This window comes from Clupea harengus, chromosome 4 (genome assembly GCF_900700415.2).
Source record: "Clupea harengus chromosome 4, Ch_v2.0.2, whole genome shotgun sequence".
Classification (NCBI taxonomy): domain Eukaryota; kingdom Metazoa; phylum Chordata; class Actinopteri; order Clupeiformes; family Clupeidae; genus Clupea; species Clupea harengus.
Window position 1 is genome coordinate 20020239 of NC_045155.1, and position 23321 is coordinate 20043559.

The window sequence follows — 23321 nt, forward strand, 5'->3', positions numbered from 1 at the left end:
CGAATGGCTCCATGACAATGTGGCATTCAATGCATTTTGAAGTATCGCACAGCTGTGATTGGAGCAAGGCTAACACAATCAGTAAGCGACATAATAGTAAGAAACCCACAACCTTAAACGGCTGGTGTATTCTTAAAAGAACAAGCAGGACAGCGAGTCCACAACTAAGTTACTGACTGAAGCATCCAGACGGACTCCCTTTGGTGGTAAATTCTAGCTCCCAAACGTAATTCTTGCAACTCTTTGCTGACCTCTACTGGATGAAAAGAAACGAAACGAAAAACAGACACGTTCCTTACAGGAAAATACATGTGGTTAATGAAAAGTCACAACTAAGCTTGTTCACATATCTTTTATTAAGTTGTTACAACACATGCTCCAACAACAGTCAGAGATAAGTCCATTTCACATCAGTCCTGTCTGGAGGAACCAAATCAGGAGTCCAGAGATGACGCAGAAAACTAGTCAAGTACAACCAGATGATCCAAGTGTGTGTCGGTGAACAAGCCCACTGATGTTCTTTCCAACACTAATATTGTTTGGTGAAAATCTTAGGCATAGTCCATCCTTCCGGTGCCTTTTTTAATCCAGCCCTCTTCCAGATTCTTGTAAGATCTTTTTCAAAGCGAGACTGTAAAGACAGAAGATTGAGGGTGTTGAGATCATAATTTTATCAATAAAACAATAAGATGAAAGTCATAATATAGCATAGAAATAACTCTAAAGAATCTGATTGGTTACCAAAGCCGTTTCCTCCTTACATTTATTGTGTGTGTGTATATATACATATATAAAACCAACACGGTTTTAACAGACTTTCCCCACAGGTGTCATATGCACTTGATGTGGGAGGAGGTGGAATTTGTAGTTTTGATAAAGTATTAGACAGCTACATCTTAAACTGCGTATAAAGCAGGAAATTAGCAGACGCCACTGACCAAATGCTGATGTTGACAAATAATAACATATAATGCATTACAAATAATAACAACAGTAACAAATAATGCATTTCTGTTGAAAAGTGTCAGATTTTGATTGCATCAAATTAGAACAAAGTAGTGTCAAGCACCATCGTGCTGCAAAGCTGCAGCCTACACTATGGATGGGTAGGATTTGAATATAATCTGATTGTCCACTGTCATTCTTTTGTCAACCTAGGTGTACATGACACAGGCTCCATTATTATTGACACATACAACATTGAAACGATAACTCAAATTTTGCCTGGTAAAATTAATTATTTCTGGGGGAAAATTCATAGCAGAAAGCCTGTGTGTGAATTACAAATTGATTACCATACGTGAATAAATATTAAAATCATATTTTTATAGGAAAATATGTATTCGTGTTTTTTCACCAAAGCAAGACAAACGTTACACTAAAGTGTGATTACAAAATGGTGGCTGGTAAAAAATATGAGTGGCTGTTAGAATTTTGAATAATTTCCAACACTGGTATATAGAGAATAAACTGAGTATAAAGATATGGGTGAAACAAATCCCGGTGAGTAGCCAAAGCTAGGCCTATGTAATGAAAACACTACGCACTAAGCTTACCTGTTTCCTTTTCAATCTGCCCTCTTTCACTCTTCTCCTCAGGAACTTGGTGCGCTTCAGCAGCTTCTTGTACTTGTGCCTGTTCATCTTCCGCCGCCGGATCTCCAACACATTCTTGCAGCTGAGGGGAGTGTTGTTCTCCTCTCCCTCCAGCACAGGGTACACGGCAGGGGGCAGAACTACGGCCTCTACCACCGCGTCCCCTTCCTCCAGGGGCTGGGCTGCCTCTAGTACTGAAGGGAGGGAGTAGCGCAGCGAGAGCCAGCTCTCTAGCGGTGACACCGAGAGCTTACGAGGAATCAGGACCTCTTCCAGCTCTGGCTCTAAGGGTGTCCAGAGCTTAGGGGGGAGTTTGTTGTTTGCTGCCGAGTTGAAGTTTCTGTGTGTGAAGGCCAAAGACTGGCATCGTGCTGGCAAAGCGCGCCCCAGAGTGCCACACAGTGCATGTGTCTGATGGTGAAGCGTCCCTGAGAGAGAGAGAGAGAGAGAGAGAGAGAGAGAGAGAGACAGGCTTTGAGCAGAACAAGACGACACAAGCATCTGTTGTATCTTAAAGGTGGGGTGAGAAACACTGGACAAGGTAAGGAACAAACGGTCATACCACTGAGTGTAGATACCAGCCTTGAGCGTGCAGCCACTTTGGAGAGTAACATGGTGATCTTTTCTTTTTAACACAACGTCATGGGTAGGTTCTTGATGTTCCCCTGCCCTGAAATAAAAACAAAACCGAATCTATAATTCAAACATATTAATCAGTTGTAAAACCGTGAATTGACAGCAACAGAGGGATTTAGCACGGCAGTGTGTCGTTACACGTATCTAGTAATGATTTGAACCTGTTTTACCTCGCCTGGTTCACGTTGATAAGGTTAGCCAAGTTACATGTCAACAACTCACAAGAGAGAAAGAGTACATTCTCAGAGGGAAATTAATTCCGTTTGCAGGCTCCCGAGCTGAAGTTCCCATTTAATATTTCAACAAGGACACAACCCGTACACCACTGGTTGAGACAGACCATCGGCGTCTGTTCCACAATAGAATCAATATGTTGGATTTTGCTGGTTAGTCTACATTTACGCTGAATACCCATCACCAAGAGTCTCAGGAATATTTGATTATCTCTTCTATCAAAAAATTCAGTTGGGAAGCCATTACTTCTTACATAGGGAGCTTAGCTATCCAAATATCTAACGTTAGCTATGGTAACGTGGTTGATACATTGACTAATTAAACCTCTATGTGGCAGCACCACAGTGAATGGTAAACATATCAAAACACGTATACTTTCTTTACAATGGAAAATATCTTCAATATTCTTACCTTGCTAACCGGAGCTACTCAGTAGCTACTGCACGGATAGCTATTGACTTCTATGTGACACCGCGGAACACGGCTTCTGCTTCCTGTCCGTATAGTAAAACCTTCCCGCGACCAGTTTTCTCTGCGTTCAGTTGTTCCCTGTAGAGCACGCTACAATGTAAGGCCTTGTAATGCTATTTCTTGTGAAAATATGGAAACCCAGAACTGTTATTTCACAATGTGTGTTTCTTCAATACACAAAGCAAAGCATTGGAGTAGGGTGTCTGTCGCCCAGCATGGACATACAGTGAGCCTTTATTTATGGGTGGTGCTTAGGATGAGAGTGACAATGTTAAATTTGCCAAGGAACAGATCTGAATTTCTTTATTAGAATACATTACTATTGGTGGAGGCTTTTGACAGTAACGTTTGAATCAAACCCATAATTATAGTTAGGATATTAAAACAATATAATGGAAGAGACTGTATCTAGACCATGGAACTAATTGTTGATGATTTGTTGGCCATATATGAAAACACACACTAATTTCATCATATGCTTGCTTTTCTTTATTTTAATTGTTTGCAATATATACAAAAGCAATATTTACAGTTCAACATCTTACAGGAAAAAACAAATCACAAATAACATCGGCAAATGTAGGGCAGCTTCATGTATTTTCTAGATATCCCGATCTTACCCTGTTTTACAATCATGAATTTTGTGCTTTGTTAATCCACACATACAGGGCAATGATCCATAAATTACAGACATGTTGATAACCAGGAAGGGGCACAGACATATTAAACTGAAATGAACTTTGATTGTAACTGATGCTTACAGTTATTAGTTGATAAATCAGTAAATCATAATAATAGTAATAATAATGACAATCTGTTTTAACAATTAATTTTCTTAACCATTTCCTTTTTTTAAGAGAATGAGATTACATTACATTAAATGAAGACTTCAGAAGCAGAGGATAGCCTCTGGTTTACATAGTCACCCATGCCAGCATGCACGACCCTTGACCCGTGTTGACAGATAATGTAAGGGGCACTGAGACATTATGCTTGAAGTTTAATTCCATGGCATTATCCAAACAAGAGACTAAATCAATAATCAAAGCATACAAAGCACAAAAGGCAGTTCAATATTAAAGCATTAGGGCAATCGATATTATTAGTCACAAACCAATACATTAATCTGCTACATTCAAAGGTGTTCTAATTCTCTGGATTTTACTGGAACTATCGTGATATTTGAATGGTGAGACAGCTCAACATCACTTCTCTGTAATAAACAAACAAACAAAAAAATCAAGACTTGATTCATTGTTAAATAAGCTTTGAGAGCATCCATCACATTGCACATGTTGCACATTATTAGTATTTTGGCAGTTGTGACATTATCACTTGTATGTAACATACCCAGGCATTTGTTTTTTGTATCAGTCTAACAATGGAGGAGTGCCTTTTAAGGTTTGGTCGGGAACAGGAAAAGCTTACAAGCACATGGTGACACATTAGAAGTACCTCCTTTTGCATGACAACAACTTTAGAAGCTTCACAGACCCGTAGAGACAGGAATACATTATAAAAGTAGCACTAGGTCTCCGAAAAACAGTTGAAACACAAATCTAATATAATCCTTGTATAGTTTGTCAAGAGGATGGCACATAGGATAGGGAAGCCTTCTCCATGTGAAGGATTGGATTGACACTACAAGATCTGTTGATGTTAAAACACTGGTGAGTCGCGGTGTGTGACCCCGAAAGGAATGGTCAAATGGTTTCATATTCTGTACAGAAGGAGAAAAGCCACAGCTACCTTTGGTTCATTATGAGCATCACCAAGAGTCGCAGTACTTAAGGACTTCATCAGTGTGACAAGCCATGGCGAGACATCTCTAGGATACCTCTGACATTTGCAGAGAACAAAAACACTTCACATAGACTTCATCTTAAGTTAACTAGTCACTCCAGGTCTCTGCTAGCTGGGGGGAAAGTAGTGTGATGTACAGTTGGTTCTTTACCTAGTTTTAAGGATCAATGAACTGCATTTTTTATAGTTAAGGCAACATCATCTCTTTTCTTTGAATGACGAATGACTCAGTAACACAAAGACAAAGGAATTTCCATTCAAACGAGATACTATTAGGATTTGGCATGTAGTGTAATGTACATTTTGAAAAGCATGATTTGCTGATATATACATTTAAATCCAGCTTGTTAATATATGATTATTGTGATCTTACTGACCAAAACCTTTCCAGTAGTCAATCTCAACAACGGTGATCTAGTCTTCACATATGATTAAAAAAAAAACACATCATTGATAATGACAGCAGATATGTATTTAAGGAAAAGTTGACTCTAGAAATAGAAACCAGAATGCTGCCAAAGTAATTCTACTTAGTTTAACCTCATATTTCCTTCATGTCTTACTTGCAAGAAAGTCTATTATTTTCCCCTCATCTTTACATGTCTTGTAAATTCAATGGCACTCTGTCACTACCCTGTGCAACACACTGTATTAATTCACAATAGACAATAAATATTCAGCACGTTCACTGTGAGAGTGTCGATCCCAAAGACCGACTGCATGGACGGAAGAGCACTTCATAAGAACAGACCCGAAAACCCCAGGAAAAACAAACGAGGCAAAGAAAGGTATGACATGGAATGAACAGACCACTGAAGGACAAGAAAAGAAAACAAACAAGCACAGTGCACATGAGGTCTCTCTCCCTTCTCCTGCTGGGGGGGGGGGTTAGTGCCGCTCAGCCTGCAGGGGGACTGAGGGCCAAGGGACAGGGTCACATGGTTGCAAGGTCACATGATCACAGTCCCAGGGGGCTGAGGGGGGCCATTCCGTCCTGGCCTTCTCACGCCGCTGGCCGACTGGCATCCTCCTCCTCATCGTCGTCATTGGTTATGGCAAAGACCCGAGCGCGCCTTGTCTCCTTGAGGGGGTGTTTCTTATGGGAAAGCTGTGGGGGGAGGGGGGGTATTGGCTCACAGTCATGACACTTCAATGGGAACATCTGTAGATGAGGTAGTGCTGTTTTTCTCTTTAACATAAAAGGTTTGATAAAAGGTCTGAAAGCACAAACTTGAAAGTTTTTTTAGTCCCTGCTTTGTATTAGAAAAATATAATATAAGTACAGCTATGAAAACAGTTAAAAGATACTCAATGTCCAGAATGCTAAGCAACAGTGCCTATATTATACCCTTTGAATAGGATCACAGTTGTCTTTTGAGAAGCATCGTCATGACAAAGGACTAAATACTCCACATTGGAAATCTATGTTTCAAATTTCTAGTGGTTTATGAAATAGAAATAGAATAGAACCACACAAAGGGAACATGTGAGAACAGCAGCGACCAGTGTAAGGTTTTTTTAGGGGACTGTAGAGTTTGATACATTGTATAAGACATGATAAAGAAATATGCTACTGGACAAAAATGTTATTGAGGCTACCAGAAGTACAGAACAAGGTGCAACTTCTGTAGAAGCATGCGCATCAACTGAGCCACACTAACACCACACATATTTGTTTTAAGGTTAATTCTAATCCATGATGTTTACATCTATAAGATCTGCAAAGTCAAAGTGAAACAGTTACAGGTATGAGGACCTCCTCCGACAGACAAGAGGCATGAGTGTGGGGGGGGGGGGGTATCTGACCTGTGGATGGATATCCATGAAGAAATCGGGTGGGAGAGGCTAGCAGTTCTTCACAGGACACACAGATGCACAGAAATAACAAATTAAACACAGGTACCAGTGACCAACAGCCACAGACACACAAGCAGGGAGACGTTCATACAGTGGGTCCGAGGGTTGACGCTAACCCAACAGCAACACTAAGGTCACATAAGGTCACATCACATCTCCACTTCTCAGAAAACAGCTCATTCCTAAAGTGCTGGACGTTGGTGCCTAGAGACTTTACTCTAATGTAATATTTGTGGTGTGTGAACTGGATGTTGTATGTGTGCAGGCAGTCATTTGGGATATCTCCTATCCTAATATTATAATGATAAACCCTACCAATAATGGATTGGTTTATGCTATTTTTGCCAAAATTTGAATAGCAGGCTTTAGTGGTGACTTCATGGCGCATGATGGTGAGGACATAAAGGACACACCACGGCTGAGGCACAGCTGAACTGCCTGCATGCTCTCTGATTAAGGGGGAAATCAGTACTGAGAATGGCAGTTCAAAAACACACACAAACTAAAATGTACATAAACACAGGAACTATTTTGACAAGCGAAAAGGACACTGTCAAATCAGAGGCAGTCCATGCATACAAGTCTGTGTACAATCAGGGGTTCCCATGAGATCTCACATTACTCCTCTCTGTGATCGGGAGGTGGACTCATGGGATGGTTTCTCACCGAGGATGATGGCGATTTGGGGTCGTGTGGCCGGTCCAGTTTGATGCGGACGTCTGTCTTGGATGCATCTGGGCCCTTCCCACCTTCAGGCTTCCCACCTTCAGGCTGCTGATTCCTATTGGATGCTACATGGGCAGAGCCAGAAACCCTAATCAGTCTCTCTGATGAACCAGTGTCTGGTGCCTGTTTCACTGTGATCATAGCACATTAACACAATCATATGAGGGTTTTAATACTCATTGTTACGAAAAGAATATTGTGACACAGCCTTTCAGAATTGCACGGAGAGGTAAGTCAGCGAATATAAGGGCATTCTAAGGGAGACTGATGGGAGTTTTTGAAGTTTGTGATGTGCGATTACACCAACTTCCTCCTGCCATATTCATCCAAATGTACCAAGCAACATAGTCTTATTGCCATGCATTGTATTGGGTTCATACTGAATTAGGACTATCGGTATGACATTTGGCAAGGCAAGTTGGGCCGGTGTATATGACTCCTGTTTAAAACAATAGAGGGTCCAATTGTGCTTTGACGATCATTTACTATGGAGGTCATAGGTTATAGCCTGGCCAGTGCTGTTTTACCAGGAGAGCTCCCTCTGCTGGCTGTGCTGGTACTGCTCATGCTGTCCTCCAGCCACGTGCTGTATGTGAATGAGTCCCTCTTATGTGGTGTCCCAGCAGACGACAGGCTCTCCTGCAGAACACACACATCACGCACACGCACACACACACACAGACACACACAGACAGACACACACACACACACACACACACACACACACACACACACACACACCACACACACACCACACCCCCCCCCCCCCCCCACACACACACACACACACACAAACACACATGCATACCACACACACACACATGAGTTTCACTCATTTACTCTTTCAACATGTAAACATATGCAAACACATGCACATGTGGCAGAGACAGACAAAAGCCACCCCCGCAAGAAAGGTTACATAGACAGACTACACACTAATTTAGCATTCTCTCTCTCTCTCTCTCTCTCTCTCGCTCTCTCTCTCGCTCTCTCTCTATCTCTCTCTGAAACACACACACACACACACACACACACACACACACACAAACAAAGACTTCCAAATGCAGACAAATGCCAAAGCGACAGGCATATTCCCATCAAGGACTCTCCCTGTGTAAGGCTGATGTATCCTGCCAAGCGTCTCTGCTCACCATGCCCGTGTCGTAGTCCTCCGTGGCCTCCGTCTCGTTCTCCTCCACCACGCTGGCGAAGCTGCTGGCGTTGGACGAGGAGCGCGACAGGTCTTGGGCCTCGGGGATGGACGGCGCCCTGCAGCACAGGGCAGAACTGCACACCTGGGTTACTCCTGCACTCTCATGTCACTCTCACACAGCAGAACTGCACACCTGGGTTACTCCTGCACTCTCATGTCACTCTCACACAGCAGAACTGCACACCTGGGTTACTCCTGCACTCACTGCACTCTCATGTCACTCTCACACAGCAGCAATGCACTATCAAGCCCTAGCTGACACAAGGTGATTGGGGACAACGGGATTAGGCTACCGCTAGTCCCCGCAACTCACAGCTAACAGAAAATTATGATAGGAGGTTGTTCAGCTCTTTGGTCAACTTAATATTAATATTATCAGAATTGTTTGTTTACAGAAATACCACGTCTTAAAAATGTATCCCTGCATTAAGAGAAGATTCTACATACAGCAGAAAATATAGCATAATTAAAATGATTTCCTTAATTGAGCCCCACAAATAATTTTGCTCTACTTGATCTCACCTGTTTTTGGCTGTGACCACCTCAGGCGAACTCTGACTGGACGAATTGTCTGACTTGGGGTCCTGGGAGGCGTGGCCGCTGTCAGGGGTCTTCTGTGTGTAGTGCTCCCGACTGCTGCAATGACACAGACAGACCATTAGGGGGAAGCACATACACAAGGTATCTGTCACAGGTCAAGGTGTCTGCATAAGACCACTAGCTGCAAAGAGAGAATACATGCTAGAAGGAAGCTAGGTTAGTTAAAGGGGTTAGGAACTCTTCTGTGTTCAGCATCCAAAAACACTAGGTCACATTCACCTACAGCAGTGGCAACGCCAAGCTCTGTAAACACTAACAGGTTACAGTCACCTACAGCAGTGAACAGCAAGCTCTGTAAACACTAACAGGTTACACAACTATGTGGGATGCACTTGCAAGCACTCTATGGGTCCACAAAGCACTGTTAATATTACTGAGTAAATATCTAAATTGTTATGTTACATAAAATCATATATAGCTTTCACTCTAGCACATATATGACTTCCAAGGGTTCTACTTCTCTTCTGTTGTCTACAGAGAGATATAGAGGACGCTTGTCTATGCTGTTCTATTGGGTTCTACTCTGGGAGTTGGAGCTGTCTGGTACTTTGAACGGTCTCCGCTTAGCCTCCCACTCCTTAGGCTGACAGAGGGCAGAGCCACACACAGCACTGTCCTGTCCTCTGACCATACAGCTGCAAGCCTTCGCACACACACACACACACACACACACACACAAATACAAAAACATACACGCATACAAAAACATACACACATACACAAAACATGTAACACATGGAACATGTACACACATACACATATGCACACATGGACACTCACACACACACACACACACACACACACACACACACACACACACACACACGGGGAAAGGAAGACAGTATGCAGAGTGAGTGCCTACACTCAATACAAAAGTGGTATTTAAATTAAAATAATATAGACACATACGGCAAACGTTTACACACAGAGGGTACATGAAGAGAGAGTATGAACACACAGATGAGACAATGTGCATGTAAGCTGTAAACACAAATATATGCAAAATATGCACACACACACACACACACACACACACACACACACACACACACACACACACACACACACACACACACACACACACACACACACACACACACACACACACACACACACACAGACTAACACATACAGCCAAGCTATAATCAAGAGATACAATCTCAATTGACCAGTGCATTGGCACCATCCTGACAGCCATTTCCCACTCATCTAGAGGCCTGCTGTGTTCTCCCAGCGCAGCTCACCTTCGCTCCTGCACCTCCTGGATGTTCTCGATGCCGATGGCACTGCTCCTGCGGGAGCTGAACGGGCCAGACTTCTTCCGGGTCGGGCTTTTCCCCGGAATGATAAGAGACTGCAGAAGAGACATGGAGAGCCTGAGTGAGTCAAGCGCCAGGAGCTGAGTGCTATCTTGAGACTGTCTACACTGAGCCAACACTCTCATATTTCTCCCCTTTCAGCTCTCTATCAGTGCCACCATTTCCTATCCTCAATTACTATAATCTACTTACAATTCAGACATTCACTATTGCTCATTAGAAAATAATGTGTAGTTTATACTTAGAGTTAAATTATAATGATGTTATTTTGTACTTGTGTATTATTATGTCTTTTTAAAAAAAAATTATTCAGCTTCTCTGAGTGTATGTTGCTGCACCTACTACTCATTACTGGAACATAATCAGCTTGCAAACTGTGTGTGTGTGAGTGCATAAGTGAGTCTGAGTGTGTGTGCCTGTGTGCGTGTGTGTGTGTGTGTGTGTGTGAGTGTGTGTGCGTGTGTGTGTGTGTAAGTATGTGATGAACTGGGCTCTCCACTAGCACAGAGCTCTGACGCCCGGGTGTAGAGGCTCAAACTAAACTCCCTCCTCGTGCCAGTCAGACAGACAGAGAGACAGACAGACAGTCAGACAGAGAGAGAGAGCCAGAGATGTCCATTTGCTCCAAATAAAACTTTAGAAGTAGCAAACACGTGAATGACGATAATTGGGTAATTGGGGACAGCACACACTGGTGGTGGCATGGGGGTTGACGACACACTTTACAGACACACAAGAGAGCATACCTCTCACACCAGGAGAGGAAGTGGACGGAGGAACGGTGAAGCTTGTCTCTTCTAGGCATGGGGAAGAGGTGGCAGCTACTCTTAAGAGAATTTACTGAGGGGATTTTAAAGGGAAACACTTTAAAATAGTATTTCCACGTCCATAAACACACGTCCTCCACAGCTACAGTTAGTGGTTTTGTGACGACTTGGTCCCAGAGGGTCTACTGGAGGCCAGAGTGCCGTTTTAACTGGAGGGCTCTGAAGAGACTGCCTGTGCACGTGTGTGACGGGCGTGGAGAAGAGTGGGAGATGGGACCAGGCACATCGGTTTTAATCTTTTTTTTTTCTGAGGCTGTCAGATACTTTTTAAAGCAAAAGGCAAGATTTGCTGCATTTGGCAGTCCGATCCACCGTAATTAAGACCACTCCTACATGGGCTGACATTTTTAGAGCGCTTGCGGAAGGGAGTGTGTGTGCTGCTGAGATTCCTTGAGGTTGGGATTCATCAACCAGAGGGGCACACTGGCTACAGGAGACTCATGGCGTTGTGTTATAGCTCAAATGGGCTCAGTACATGCAAAGACAGCAAGAGATGCAGAGAGATGGAGTGTGAGTGAGTGAGTGATTGAGTGAGTGGGTGGGTAAGTGGGTGGGTAAGTGAGTGAGAGAGAGAGAGAAAGTAAGTAAGAGTTATACATGAACCTCTTCTATCGTTCCTATGCCTATGGCGCTTCCTCGACGTCCATATTTACTGGGACTTTTCCCCGGGACAAGCAATGACTGAATCAACACAAAGAAAGTGAGAGAGAGAGAGAAAGAGAGAGAGAGAGAGAGAGGGAAAGAGGAAGAGAGAGGGAGAGCAAGAGCAAGAGAGAGGGAGAAGGAGAGAGAGAAAAGAGATTACATGAGACTTCATGCAGCAGGTTATGTCATACATAAAACAAAAAACCCATACAAACCATGGCTGGAGAGCTTTCACGAGGCACGCATATTAAAGAGAATAACAGACATGACACAGGCAACATCAGAACAGCAGCAGCACAGAAAGTGAGGGGGGGGGGGTCACTGGGACAGGAAGTTGACTCAAGGACTAGGACCTGTGTGAGAAGCTGAGGTAGAGGAGGAGGAAGAGGACACAAGGCACAATGTTAGACGAAACAGGAGGCTGGTTAATGAGGCTAAGGACGCTCCAACAGAGCACCATGCCAGGCAGACATTAATCATGCTTTTAAAGGACGCCCCACAAGAAGCATCTGCTGCATTTTAAAGTGCACTTTAATGATTAGTGTGTCCTTGTTTTAGTGGAGATTTCATTTCAGTTCATGGTGTGATTTATTAGCCAATACATCCAACTGATAGCATATGAATAAAAGCAAAAAGTATTTAATCCTGTACAGAGATATGATATATAATAAGTCTGTGCCATCCATTATTAGCATGGTGAAAATATATTGCAGTTACAACATTAGTATTGCAATTGCACGTACACATATATGATTAACATTATAATTGTAAAATATATTTATTTTTTAAATATTATTTTCATGTGGGATACTGCATTCTGGGTAATATCCAAGGTGAGTAGGTGGCTTTCCACTTGCTGTCACAAAGGCCAAGGTCACTAGAACACCTAAGGGCAGTATACCAGACTGAGCACATGACAGATTCAGCATCTGCAATTGACCCCAACAGTGACATCTGTGGTAACATGCCATAATAATTCACCCATTCCACACTTATCAGTATGGTGAAAGTGCTCCTGGGAGCAAATGTTAAACCAGAAACATCTCAAGGTCACACAGGACGTTCCACTCACCACCCTGTCCCTCCACCAAAAAAAGAAATTGCAAAAATGAGTTTTCAGTAGCAGCCAGGTCCCCTGAGCCACCCGCTTGTCCTTTCGAGGACTTGTGCTTGACGGAGCGGCACATTGAGACGGAGCGAGCTCAGCGCAGCGCAGCAGCAGGGAGTTGCTGGAGAGGAACTTTAGCAGGCCCAACAGCCTCTCCTCATCCTGCATACTCACCCCTGAAAGGCCCCGCTTACTGCCTGGACCCAGGAGCAGAGGAACCCTGTGGGACATGTGTGTGTGTGTGCCTTACACACACGTACATACCAATATAATCTTTGGTATCACAGCTGTGCACACACCAACACACCTGAGACAATGGAACATACCAATACACTCTTGGTATAGACAGAAGCACATGTCTGGGCAAAAACTGTCGAACACACACAAATGCACGCACACAGCCACATACGCAAGTAGTATCTCAACATATGTGGAGTATGTTGTATGTGTTCAAACACACACAGATATACAGCTATCACACAAAGAGCAGCAAAATCACAGTCCCACTGGCACGCTGCAGACAGACTCCATACAGCAGACAGACTCCACACTGCAGACAGACCCCACACTGCAGACAGACCCCACACTGCAGACAGACTCCACACTGCAGACAGACTCCACACTGCAGACAGACCCCACGCTGCAGACAGACTCCACGCTGCAGACAGACTCCACACTGCAGACAGACCCCACACTGCAGACAGACTCCACACTGCAGACAGACTCCACACTGCAGACAGACCCCACACTGCAGACAGACTCCACAGTGCAGACAGACCCCACACGGGGTTGAGTCGAGATGAAAGCCTCTGGCAGTCATTTCTCTAACCTCCACTCCATTTGCCAGGCCACTCCTCAGGGCCTCTCTATTGCCTACCACATGACAACAAAGTTGTACGGTTGTGTTGAGGCAGACCTCCCCACGGCCACACACACACACACACACACACCCCCCCCACACACACACACACACCCACACACACACACACACACACACACACACACACACACCTTCTTGCATCATGATCAAAAATTGGCCGTGGCGCACGACTCCCGAGGCAGAGGACAAGTGTGTTTTGTTTGTGTTCGTGCGGGAGCACGGCACTGTGTTCATGTTTTCTCATTCTCATCGCCTCTGGGCAGCATGCAGTGCATTCCAGCTCTTTGGTGCTCACGCTGGGCAAGCACATCTAACACACATCCATCAAACACACACAGGCGCGCACGCACACACACGCACACACAGACACACACACACACACACGCACACACACGCACACACACACACGCACGCACACACACACGCACGCACACGCACACGCACACACGCATGCACGCACGCACGCACGCACGCACGCACGCACACACACAGACTCTCTCACGCACATACCCATACACAAACACACACAGACACACAGGTCTCTGTCTCTCTGTTGCAGACAGGCACATTTAGGCAGAGGAGTTCATGTAGGAGACACGAGGAGAGCTGTGTGGAGGGGGTTGAGGAGGAGATCGTGGGAGGGGGGTATAGGTGGGTTTGGGGGTGACTCTCCACACGACCAACAGAAACTGAAAAAGACTCATTGCAGATGTGAACTGAATCTCAGTGATGTGAGTGAGTCATGAAAGTCCTCTTTTAAGGGGTCAGGGATATCAGGACCAGGGTTTCATCCAGGTTGGGTGTCATCCAGGTCAGGACAGGCGTCACTGTTTCAACACCATAAGGCGGGGTTGGGGTGTATGAAGGGATTGGGGTGGTGTTGGGGGGGGGGGGGGATCTACTTACTAGCACAGGGACTTTTGGGATCTCTGGTAGGTTGTGGATAAAGCTTCCGCTGTGACTAGTGGAGACCGTGGGCTGCTTCTTGCTACTGAGGCCCATGGCGTCCATTGACTGGCTTCTGCTGCGAATCACCCGCTACAGAGAGAAACGCAGAGATGGGGGGGGTTGAGCTGCGGAGGTGGTGAGTGGGGGAAAGCCAGAGAGGGCATGGGGGGGTGGGGGGTTGGTTAAGAGGGCGTGGGCTTGGACAGGGAGAGGCTTCTGCTTTGAAAGACCAAAATCACCCCACTGCCCCCCAAACCCAAAGAGCTTCCACCGATCCCAGAGGACACAACTTCTTGAGAGAAAAGCGAGACGTGAGCGAACCCTTGAGAGAGGCGCTGTATGGAGAGAGGAGAAGCACCCGTGTTAAAGCACCATGCCGGAGCCAGCCTGTGTGGACGTGTTTGGAGAAGGCTCAGAGGTGTGTGCTACAGTAGACCCCAGCACTCCACCCTGGCGAATGGAAAGGCCCTTAAGGCATTTTCACTCGGGCAGGAGCAAAGCCAGCTAACAGGAGAGGACAGGGCAGGGCAGGACAGGATAGGACAGGATGGCTCAAAGACAGCACTTCTTTCCTAATGCATATTGATGAGGCAGTTTGCTCAGATGTCCTGGCTGCTTAAAAGGACACTTTTCAGTGCACCCGGCATCACCCTATGACACTCACGACGTCTGACGTGACCAGAGACAAGTGGCTCACAATCTCATTAACCTGATTTAGAAAAGTGAGCACAGATTGATTTCAGACCCATCATGCTGTTTATATAAGTAGTTCCAAAATCATGAAAAACAGAGAAAGAGGAGAAAGGATTTGATGAATCTGTAAATTGGCAGAGGTTGATTGCAACATATATGGCCATAAACAGCATGTTCACTGGAGAGACTGAAACTGATGAGCTCTGGATAATAATGCATAGCTACACTTGCTAGCGACATGTCTAAGTGCCTATGGAATTTTATTGCCAGAATGTGACCCTGAAAATGGGTCATTTATCTCTGTTGTATAACCACTGAGGGAATATCAGTAATTGTCACAATATCACCAAGCTTTCAGTATTTGCACACTCATAATTACCACTAATTATAATTAATGAGATAATAATTAAGATCATTAAGGTGTACGGGACGGTGAATAGATTCCCGGAGGGGCTAAGACTGGTGCTGAATGAGCATTGCTGTGCAGGAGAGGATGAATTAGCACTGTCTCTCTAGTCATTAGAGCAGACGATGTTCTAAACGACTTTAATGGGTCTGTTTTGTACCATAATAGGATGGAATGATATCCCAGTCTCTCCATTTGATGATGTAATGTGAGATACATGCTGTTTCTGGCTGGGCACATCAGTAACCTGGCACCTTCAGCTCCATGAGAGATAGTTGCCAGACATCCCCACCAAAGTGTTAGGCCACCCTAAGAGAGTTGAAGAGAAGCCCCATCACCAAGAGCTGGATGGGGTCTGGCTTGGGCGGTGGGCTTTCGGGGAGGTTACCTTGAAGGACTCAAAGAAGCCCCCTCCTCCTCCACCACCGTTCTCCAGCTTGTCCTCCTCTCCTCCCAGACCCATCATGGCCTGGCTGTGGAGGTGCAGCTCCTCGTAGAGCGTCTCCAGCAGAGCTGTCCGCGTGCGCTCCTGATAGATACACACACACACACACACACACACGCACAAACATGACACACATACACCAGCTGGTGAGTTTATGAAAGCCTTGAGGTGTGAGACAGACACATGTACATACACACACACCCACACGCACACGCACACACAGACACAAAGACACACACACAGACACACACACACCTCTCCCTCGCACACATGCACAAGCACTTGATGATATGACCCTTCCCACCCTAATTATACTTTTACTCAGTAGAGGTCATGGGGTGGCCTGATGACTTGAGTTATCCGATGACTCACCTCCAGCTTGGCGAACTTCTCTGCCTTGTAGCACGCTAGCTCTGCGTTGATGAGCTTGGTGAGCAGGAACTCCAGAAACTCTGGTCCCTAAGCAACAAGCAGTGACAGATGAGACTCTCCCAGGAATACCAGACTCGCTACTCTGCTCCGGGGTCCCATAATTCGCAGAGCTTTATGCTGCACTGTGAAACCATTAGCAGCCCATCTCACAGCAGGACCTCCCCAGCTAACACGCAGAGATGTCCCATAATTCCCCTGGGTTTTAGTTTGAAATGACCATGAAATTATTTACCAAACAGATTCAAGAGGAGTGCAGATTAAAGTAGCACAAAAAATTAAGCCCATATATTATTTTGCCATGTTTGGCACTCTGATTGGACTAGCTGAGCAGCAGGAGTTGATTATTTTCTGTGTCCCCTGCTGATTAATGCATCCATCTTCTCCCCCTCACACACTAAACAAGACATGGGGTCGCTCACTTTTCTAAAGACGGCTGGATCTGGCAAAGCTGGGCCAAAGAATGGGACGTCATCCCGTGATGTCACCGACACCTACAGAGTCACAGCCCAGCACAGATGATAGAAAAGAGACGAACACAACTTAATGGTCCATTCCCTGGTCAGTCAGCTAATGTGAAGAACACATTACAGCCTACTGCCATTCGTACAGATATGTACACAAATAGTCACAGTGAAATACAAAGTCATATCCCAAAATAGCATGTTTACAAATAATGGTCACAATGGTGGTACTATTCACCTGAACATGTGTTTATGACTTATAACAGCATACGTCACAAAGCCTTTTTCTGTTGATTCTGAGGGGATCTACCTTGTACAGCACGTTGTCAGAGCAGGCGTTGTCCACTTGCACAACCACGTAGGCGTGCAGGAAGTTGGAGGCGATCATGTCGGGCACGAAGGGTGTGCTCTCGTCCTGGAACACCACGGCGACGATGTCGTTCCCGATGTGCCTCTTCCTCTGCAGCTGCGGAGCACAGCGTCACAACGGGAATACCAACCACTCTTCCCTGCAGTGCACTTCCAAACGGAATGATTCACTGAACGACTACGTAAATAGCTCAGCTGTGTTTGCTTGTCAGCTCCCTGAGATAACTGTTGTGGAGGAGCCATACCGGCGCCTTGGGAGTGTAACAAGTTCATCTTCACTCCGTGTACAAAAGTTCCTCTGTTTAATCAAACCTACAGAATATATATTTTTTTTTTGTTAAACTTTTTCCCAAATCATGAGTAAACCTGTGAGTCCCACACACCTTTATCCAATCCAGACTTTGAGTGTGAGTCACGTAGAGAGCGGTCTTGTGTAATGTAATTATCTGTGTGGGTTATGCCTGTGATGAGCAGAGCTATTTCAGGGCTCCTTCTGTGCATTCGAAGACATGCTGAGCCTGGGATCCTATTGAACGCTGCTCAATACAGATTTCCTGCAGGGAGAGTCTGCTGGGCTACTAAACAATTCATCAGGCTGAATAATTCAACAGCAACTGTTTATGAGTGGTTATGAAAATGTGTTTCTGTGAATGTCTTATGTATGGTGTTTGTGGGATATGAGTGGTTATGAAAGTGTGTTTCTGTGAGTGTTTATGTATGGTGTGTGTGAGATATGAGTGGTTATGAAAGTGTGTTTCTGTGAGTGTTTATGTATGGTGTGTGTGGGATATTCAGGTGTGAGGATGTGCATGCAAGTCTCTTCATGAGTGAGGGTGTGTGTATGTCAGTGTGTACGTCAGTGTGTAAGTCAGTGTGTAAAGGAAGAGCTTCAGGCAAACTGTTAATCTTGTATCTCAAAGCACTCAGCCATGTCTGGCACTCATACTCACACACATAAATAAACACACACACACACACACACACACACACACACACACACACACACACACACACACAGTGTGTGGTAAACATAAATAAGTGAAGGACGGGTGCTGCTTCCTGAATCAGCCTGAATGATTGACATGAATCGTTAGTCTAGTCCCCATGGGGAAAACAGCTGGAGTCAAACCCAACTCAGTGCATGTGTGTGTGTATGTCTGCATGTGCGTGTGTGTGTATGAGCATGTGTGTGTGTGTGTGTGTGTATGTCTGCATGTGCGTGTTTGTGTGTGTGTGTGTGTGTGTGTGTGTGTGTGTATATGTGTGAGCATGCCTGTGTCTCAAATCAAGTGGTGAGTTTGGATTTCCGTGAAGAGAGGAGGCTAAAAAAAAGCGTGTATGTGTGTCTGTGTATGTTTGCGTGTGTGTTTGCGTGTGTGTTTGCATGTGTGTGTGTGTGTCTGTGTCTGTGTATGCGTGTATGTGTGTCTGTGTGTGTGTGTGTGTGTGTGTGTTTGCGTGTGTGTTTGCGTGTGTGTTTGCGTGTGTGTTTGCATGTGTGTGTGTGTGTCTGTGTATGCGTGTATGTGTGTCTGTGTGTGTGTGTATGTTTGCGTGTGTGTTTGCGTGTGTGTTTGCGTGTGTGTGTGTGTGTTGCATCTTAGCTGCACACAGGATGTGTGTTTACCTGCTGCGTGTCCCCTTCCGTGTACGGGAGCATCGTGGACACGTGGAACATGATCTCCTTGTTGTGAAAGTTGGTGTAGAACGACTCGGTCCCCGTCTGCCCATGCGCCACATCCAGCCCTCCGCGGAAACTAGGTGGAAACATGGTAATGTGTCGCCATTTCCTTTCCTCCCATAAGGATCACTTTCATGCACATTCACAAAAACACAGCAGTCCTTTCTCACTTCCCCATGAGTGTCCAAGACATTTGGACAAAGACTCACACATATACATATTCACAGATGCAGTACATCTAATCAGGTTTCATTGATCCATGTTGGTGTGAATCACTTTATGTCTGCCATGCATTGATCTACCCTAAAAGGCTGCAATCACTTAGCATGTGTCTTTAAAGTAAGTGGACGCACCAGTTACAGACATTTTATGGCTCTGCTCCACCTTTCAGTTCATTACCCAACCTATCTCACTTTGTGTGCACACTAGACAAAAGGAATGACTACATTCAAATGGTCTGCAGAGAAAGCTGCTGCAATCACAGGTGGCAGCTGCTTCTGGTATGGATCCGGCCCTGATCCGGCTCTGATCTGGCCCTGATCCGGCCCTGATCTGACTGGCTTGCCAGCTGCCTCTAAGAGAGGCTGGTTTGAAGAGAACCTTACCCTTTGAAGTCATGGAGCTCAATCTTCTGGCCCAGAAATTCTAAGAACTCCACAAAGGCCGGGCTCTCCTCATTGTTCCCGAAGAGCTCTTCTTCCGAGGTCTGCACAGAACAATCAGGATACATATTCAGTCGTGCACCTTCTGGAACCTTCTGCCCTTCAAGGCCACGGCCGCACACAATGCAACACAATAACAGATGTGTGCTTCATGAATGCGCTGACAGCACCCAACAGAGCGCTACGCAAATTAGAGGCGTCATGATCGTCCGAGGCATGGCGCAGGTCATTAGAATAACAACGGGGAGCCACGGCGCTGCTTTTTGTTTATCATCACGACCGGAGTGTACCGAATAAAAAATGTGAAACGGAACGAAACCTCCGGAACACGCAATGTCAACAAAGATCTCGACCAAAGACAAAGCCAAAGCCACTCCAGCGTGGCATTAGCAAATCTAAAGAGCTCTTTCACACAGGTTACTTGGAGCCAATTAGCCCAGTGAAAATGCTAATGTGTCTCTAGAATAAACATACTAGCGTGGCCCGCTAAGGCGACGGACATCCGTATATGGCGGAAGAGAGTGGATCCAGGGTTACACTACTGCTGGGCATGTACCAAACCGGCTCGTTTGTTTCTCAGTGACATATTTCTCAGCTGAGTGACACAGGCAGCACAGTAGAAAAAGTAAAAGTAAAAGTATCCCCGTGGAGCAGCCTCTTCTATGGGCTCAGGGGCTTTGTGATGTCTCTCTTAACGCAAATCTCCTCATTGATGCTAATAATCCAGCCGGCAGAGTGGCTTTACACAAAGCACAGACATCTGCCATTTAAGGCTTAAAGGTCAAGATTGTGATCGAGAGCTTGGGCAGACAATACGGTTGTGATTTTAACAAGATGTTTATGAAAATATATGCTAATTCTAAAGACCTCAGTGTCATTAGTGTGACAAAAGACAGTGAGATTGGAAAAAGGCGCAAGACTAAGCCTACCTTATGTCAATGTGACTGATGCTTCTAGTAACATGATGGGGCTTACCTGTCCGAATTTCTGGTAGACGACACCGAACTTGAAGTTGTTGCTGATGACATGTTCATCAAAAGTGACTATAAGCCTCGAAGCCTGCGGTGAGGTGACATTTTGAGGAGAGTGAAGAGAATGAGAATTTAATTGAAGTGAATGTCAAGAGTGAAGTCAACTGTCTCTGCTGTTACACAAACAGTTCCCTCCCTGAAGTCCTTAAGGATGACAACTTGGCATTTAGGTCATGTGTGTGGTCTGTAGCACTGTCATGTGACAGGATTTAAACACAACAATTATAATGGAAAGCAGTGTACCAACAATACCTTTGGGTAAAGCACTGGGAAAAAACGGTCCACGTTCACGTCCTCACAGACAAGCTTGGAACAGAAGACAGAGACACAAGATCATTGACTTTTGTTGATTTTGTGTGTTTGTGTGTGTGTGTGTGTGTGTGTGTGTGTGTGTGTGTGTGTGTGTGTGTGTGTGTGTGTGAGTGTGTCCCGTTTTCTGCTGTGAAAGTAATGATAGGGTACAGACTCCCTGGCTCCAGGACTGCATAGAGGGACAGGGCATCAGTCATGTCACTCAGACAAATGGGAGATGCCTGGACATAATAGCCCTGATCCCATCACCATGCTCCGAGATGTGTGTGTGTGTGTGTGTGTGTGTGTGTATGTGTGTGTGTGTGTGTGTGTGTGTGTGTGTGTGTGTGTGTGTGTGTGTGTGTGTGTGTGTGTCTGCACCCTTACCTTGGCCATCTGGACCACGTTGGGGAATTCTGTCAGGCACGATATTGGGATCACATCATGGTACGTTTTCAATTTAGTTCTGGGAGAGAACAAAAGAGGAGAGAGAGCAGCCACCCATTCAAAACAAAGTATAAGACTTCATTATTTATTTAGTTATTTATTTACCCCCCTTTTCCTGGTGTTAATTACTTCCTCTCGCCCCTGTGTGTCTGACTGTTCTATCTGCACCAGGTCAGTTTGCCGTATTAAACGCATCACGTCACGTCACATGAGATAAAAGGGCCCTCATTCATCCATCCACCCACACACTGGCCCATATTGTCCATCTGTTGTCAAATGCGGATATCAGAGCTGTGTTTATATCCGGTCTTTAGCTTCAAAGGCCTTACTTTTTTCATATTGAAAGGGTCTTGATTAAGCATGCTCTTATTTTCCACAAAGGGCAGATTCAGGTGGAAGGCAGAGATGATTGTTTGTGAAACCTAATGATTACACATATGTGGAAGGAGGATGGCACGGGATGTGACAGCTAAACACGATGACACATCCAGACCTCACGGAACAGAGAGAGAGAGAGAACGAGAGAGAGCCAGAAGACAGGGACAGAGGGGAGAGAGAGGGGAGAGGGAAAGTAAGCAACATGAATGAATACTGCTAGCGCAGTGCCTGAGATAGAGAGAACAAAAGGGAGAGAGGGAAAAAGAGAGAGGTGGGAGAGAGAGAGAGAGAGAGAGAGAGAGAGAGAGAGCAAATAACTGATTCATTCTTAAAGCACAGTACCTGAGCATAAGCCGAAGGTGCTCCTGGTCGCCGATGACATCGTACTTCACGGAGAACACCAGGTGGCCGAGGGCGCTGTCCACAGAGTAGTAATTAAAGTGTTCCTAATAACCACGGAAACAAAACTTACAATTCATCATCTCACACACACACACACACACACACACACACACACACACACACACACACACACACACACACACACACACACACACACACACACACACACACACCCTCCTCTACCCAACTCCACCCAACCCCAGCTCTTCACTCCTCCACGCACCCAGCAAACTCTCTTTTCATTATTTAATTTGCTCTCCTCGTCTCCCCTGCTGATCTATGGCATCCCCGCCTGCCTCCCATTCATTTAGACCCTTTGCCTCGTCTATAAGATTCGATCTGAATACATTAAGGCCACCCTGGAAGGGAGGAAATCTTAATATCTTCATTATTTTGCAGCCAAGCCGTGATGGAGAGTTGTAAATTAAGGGAGACCACCTCATTACTTTCAATCAAATCACGGCTTTTGAGAGTAAAAATTAACATATTGTGAGCCTCAACACATGTTAAAAATACTTTCTATTCAGAATATATTAGGTGCATTTATGACAGTGTACTTAAGTAAGTAGATAAATAATACTGTTACTTCTTTTGTAAATATTATCACTCATTACTAATCTAATACTAATCCAAGACTTAACCTTAACCCAAAGTACATCTTGTAACAAAGTGTACTAACATAATGACATTGTTCTTAATGAATAATTAAACACTAACTATATTGGACCTAAGGACACTTCATAATGTTTCATATTTTCTGT

General features: G+C 45.0%; 2 protein-coding genes across 13 annotated transcripts in view; both read right to left on the reverse strand.

Annotated features, from left to right (window-relative positions):
* Window positions 1-337: 337 nt before the first annotated feature.
* Window positions 338-3024, reverse strand: aurkaip1 (aurora kinase A interacting protein 1). The gene is made up of 4 exons (XM_012820739.3): window positions 2877-3024; window positions 2158-2265; window positions 1557-2023; window positions 338-631 (listed from the first exon to the last, which is right to left on the reverse strand). Exons 2-4 carry the CDS (start codon window positions 2207-2209, stop codon window positions 530-532), a joined length of 621 nt encoding a protein of 206 aa, XP_012676193.1. The 5' UTR covers window positions 2210-2265; window positions 2877-3024; the 3' UTR covers window positions 338-529.
* Window positions 3025-3402: 378 nt separating this feature from the next.
* Window positions 3403-23321, reverse strand: part of rap1gapa (RAP1 GTPase activating protein a) — an 88454-nt gene continuing 68535 nt past the window's right edge. For 7 of the 12 annotated variants that reach the window (XM_031566646.2, XM_031566644.2, XM_031566637.2 and 4 more), the window contains 19 exons: window positions 22501-22604; window positions 21721-21799; window positions 21295-21348; window positions 20987-21070; window positions 19955-20055; window positions 19296-19425; window positions 17610-17765; window positions 17258-17329; window positions 16779-16865; window positions 16350-16490; window positions 14821-14952; window positions 11885-11962; window positions 10380-10489; window positions 9683-9778; window positions 9058-9171; window positions 8474-8609; window positions 7850-7961; window positions 7263-7387; window positions 3403-5847 (listed from right to left, as the gene is read on the reverse strand). In XM_031566646.2, coding sequence (XP_031422506.1) covers window positions 5743-5847; window positions 7263-7387; window positions 7850-7961; window positions 8474-8609; window positions 9058-9171; window positions 9683-9778; window positions 10380-10489; window positions 11885-11962; window positions 14821-14952; window positions 16350-16490; window positions 16779-16865; window positions 17258-17329; window positions 17610-17765; window positions 19296-19425; window positions 19955-20055; window positions 20987-21070; window positions 21295-21348; window positions 21721-21799; window positions 22501-22604 — 2016 coding nt within the window. In that variant the 3' untranslated portion in view covers window positions 3403-5742. Of the gene's footprint in view, window positions 5848-6545; window positions 6594-7262; window positions 7388-7849; window positions 7962-8473; window positions 8610-9057; window positions 9172-9682; window positions 9779-10379; window positions 10490-11884; window positions 11963-14820; window positions 14953-16349; window positions 16491-16778; window positions 16866-17257; window positions 17330-17609; window positions 17766-19295; window positions 19426-19954; window positions 20056-20986; window positions 21071-21294; window positions 21349-21720; window positions 21800-22500; window positions 22605-23321 lie in introns of all 12 variants that reach the window. The other 5 variants (XM_031566639.2, XM_031566643.2, XM_031566641.2 and 2 more) reach the window with 5 other exon arrangements.

Excerpts from the sequence above, each read along its gene's own strand:
- aurkaip1 (XM_012820739.3), bottom strand. The coding sequence starts at position 2,209 with ATGTTACTCTCCAAAGTGGCTGCACGCTCAAGGCTGGTATCTACACTC. Across the intron at positions 2,024-2,157 it reads GCTGGTATCTACACTCAGTG|GGACGCTTCACCATCAGACA; the intron begins GTATGACCGTTT and ends TCTCTCTCTCAG. Across the intron at positions 632-1,556 it reads GCAGATTGAAAAGGAAACAG|TCTCGCTTTGAAAAAGATCT; the intron begins GTAAGCTTAGTG and ends CTGTCTTTACAG.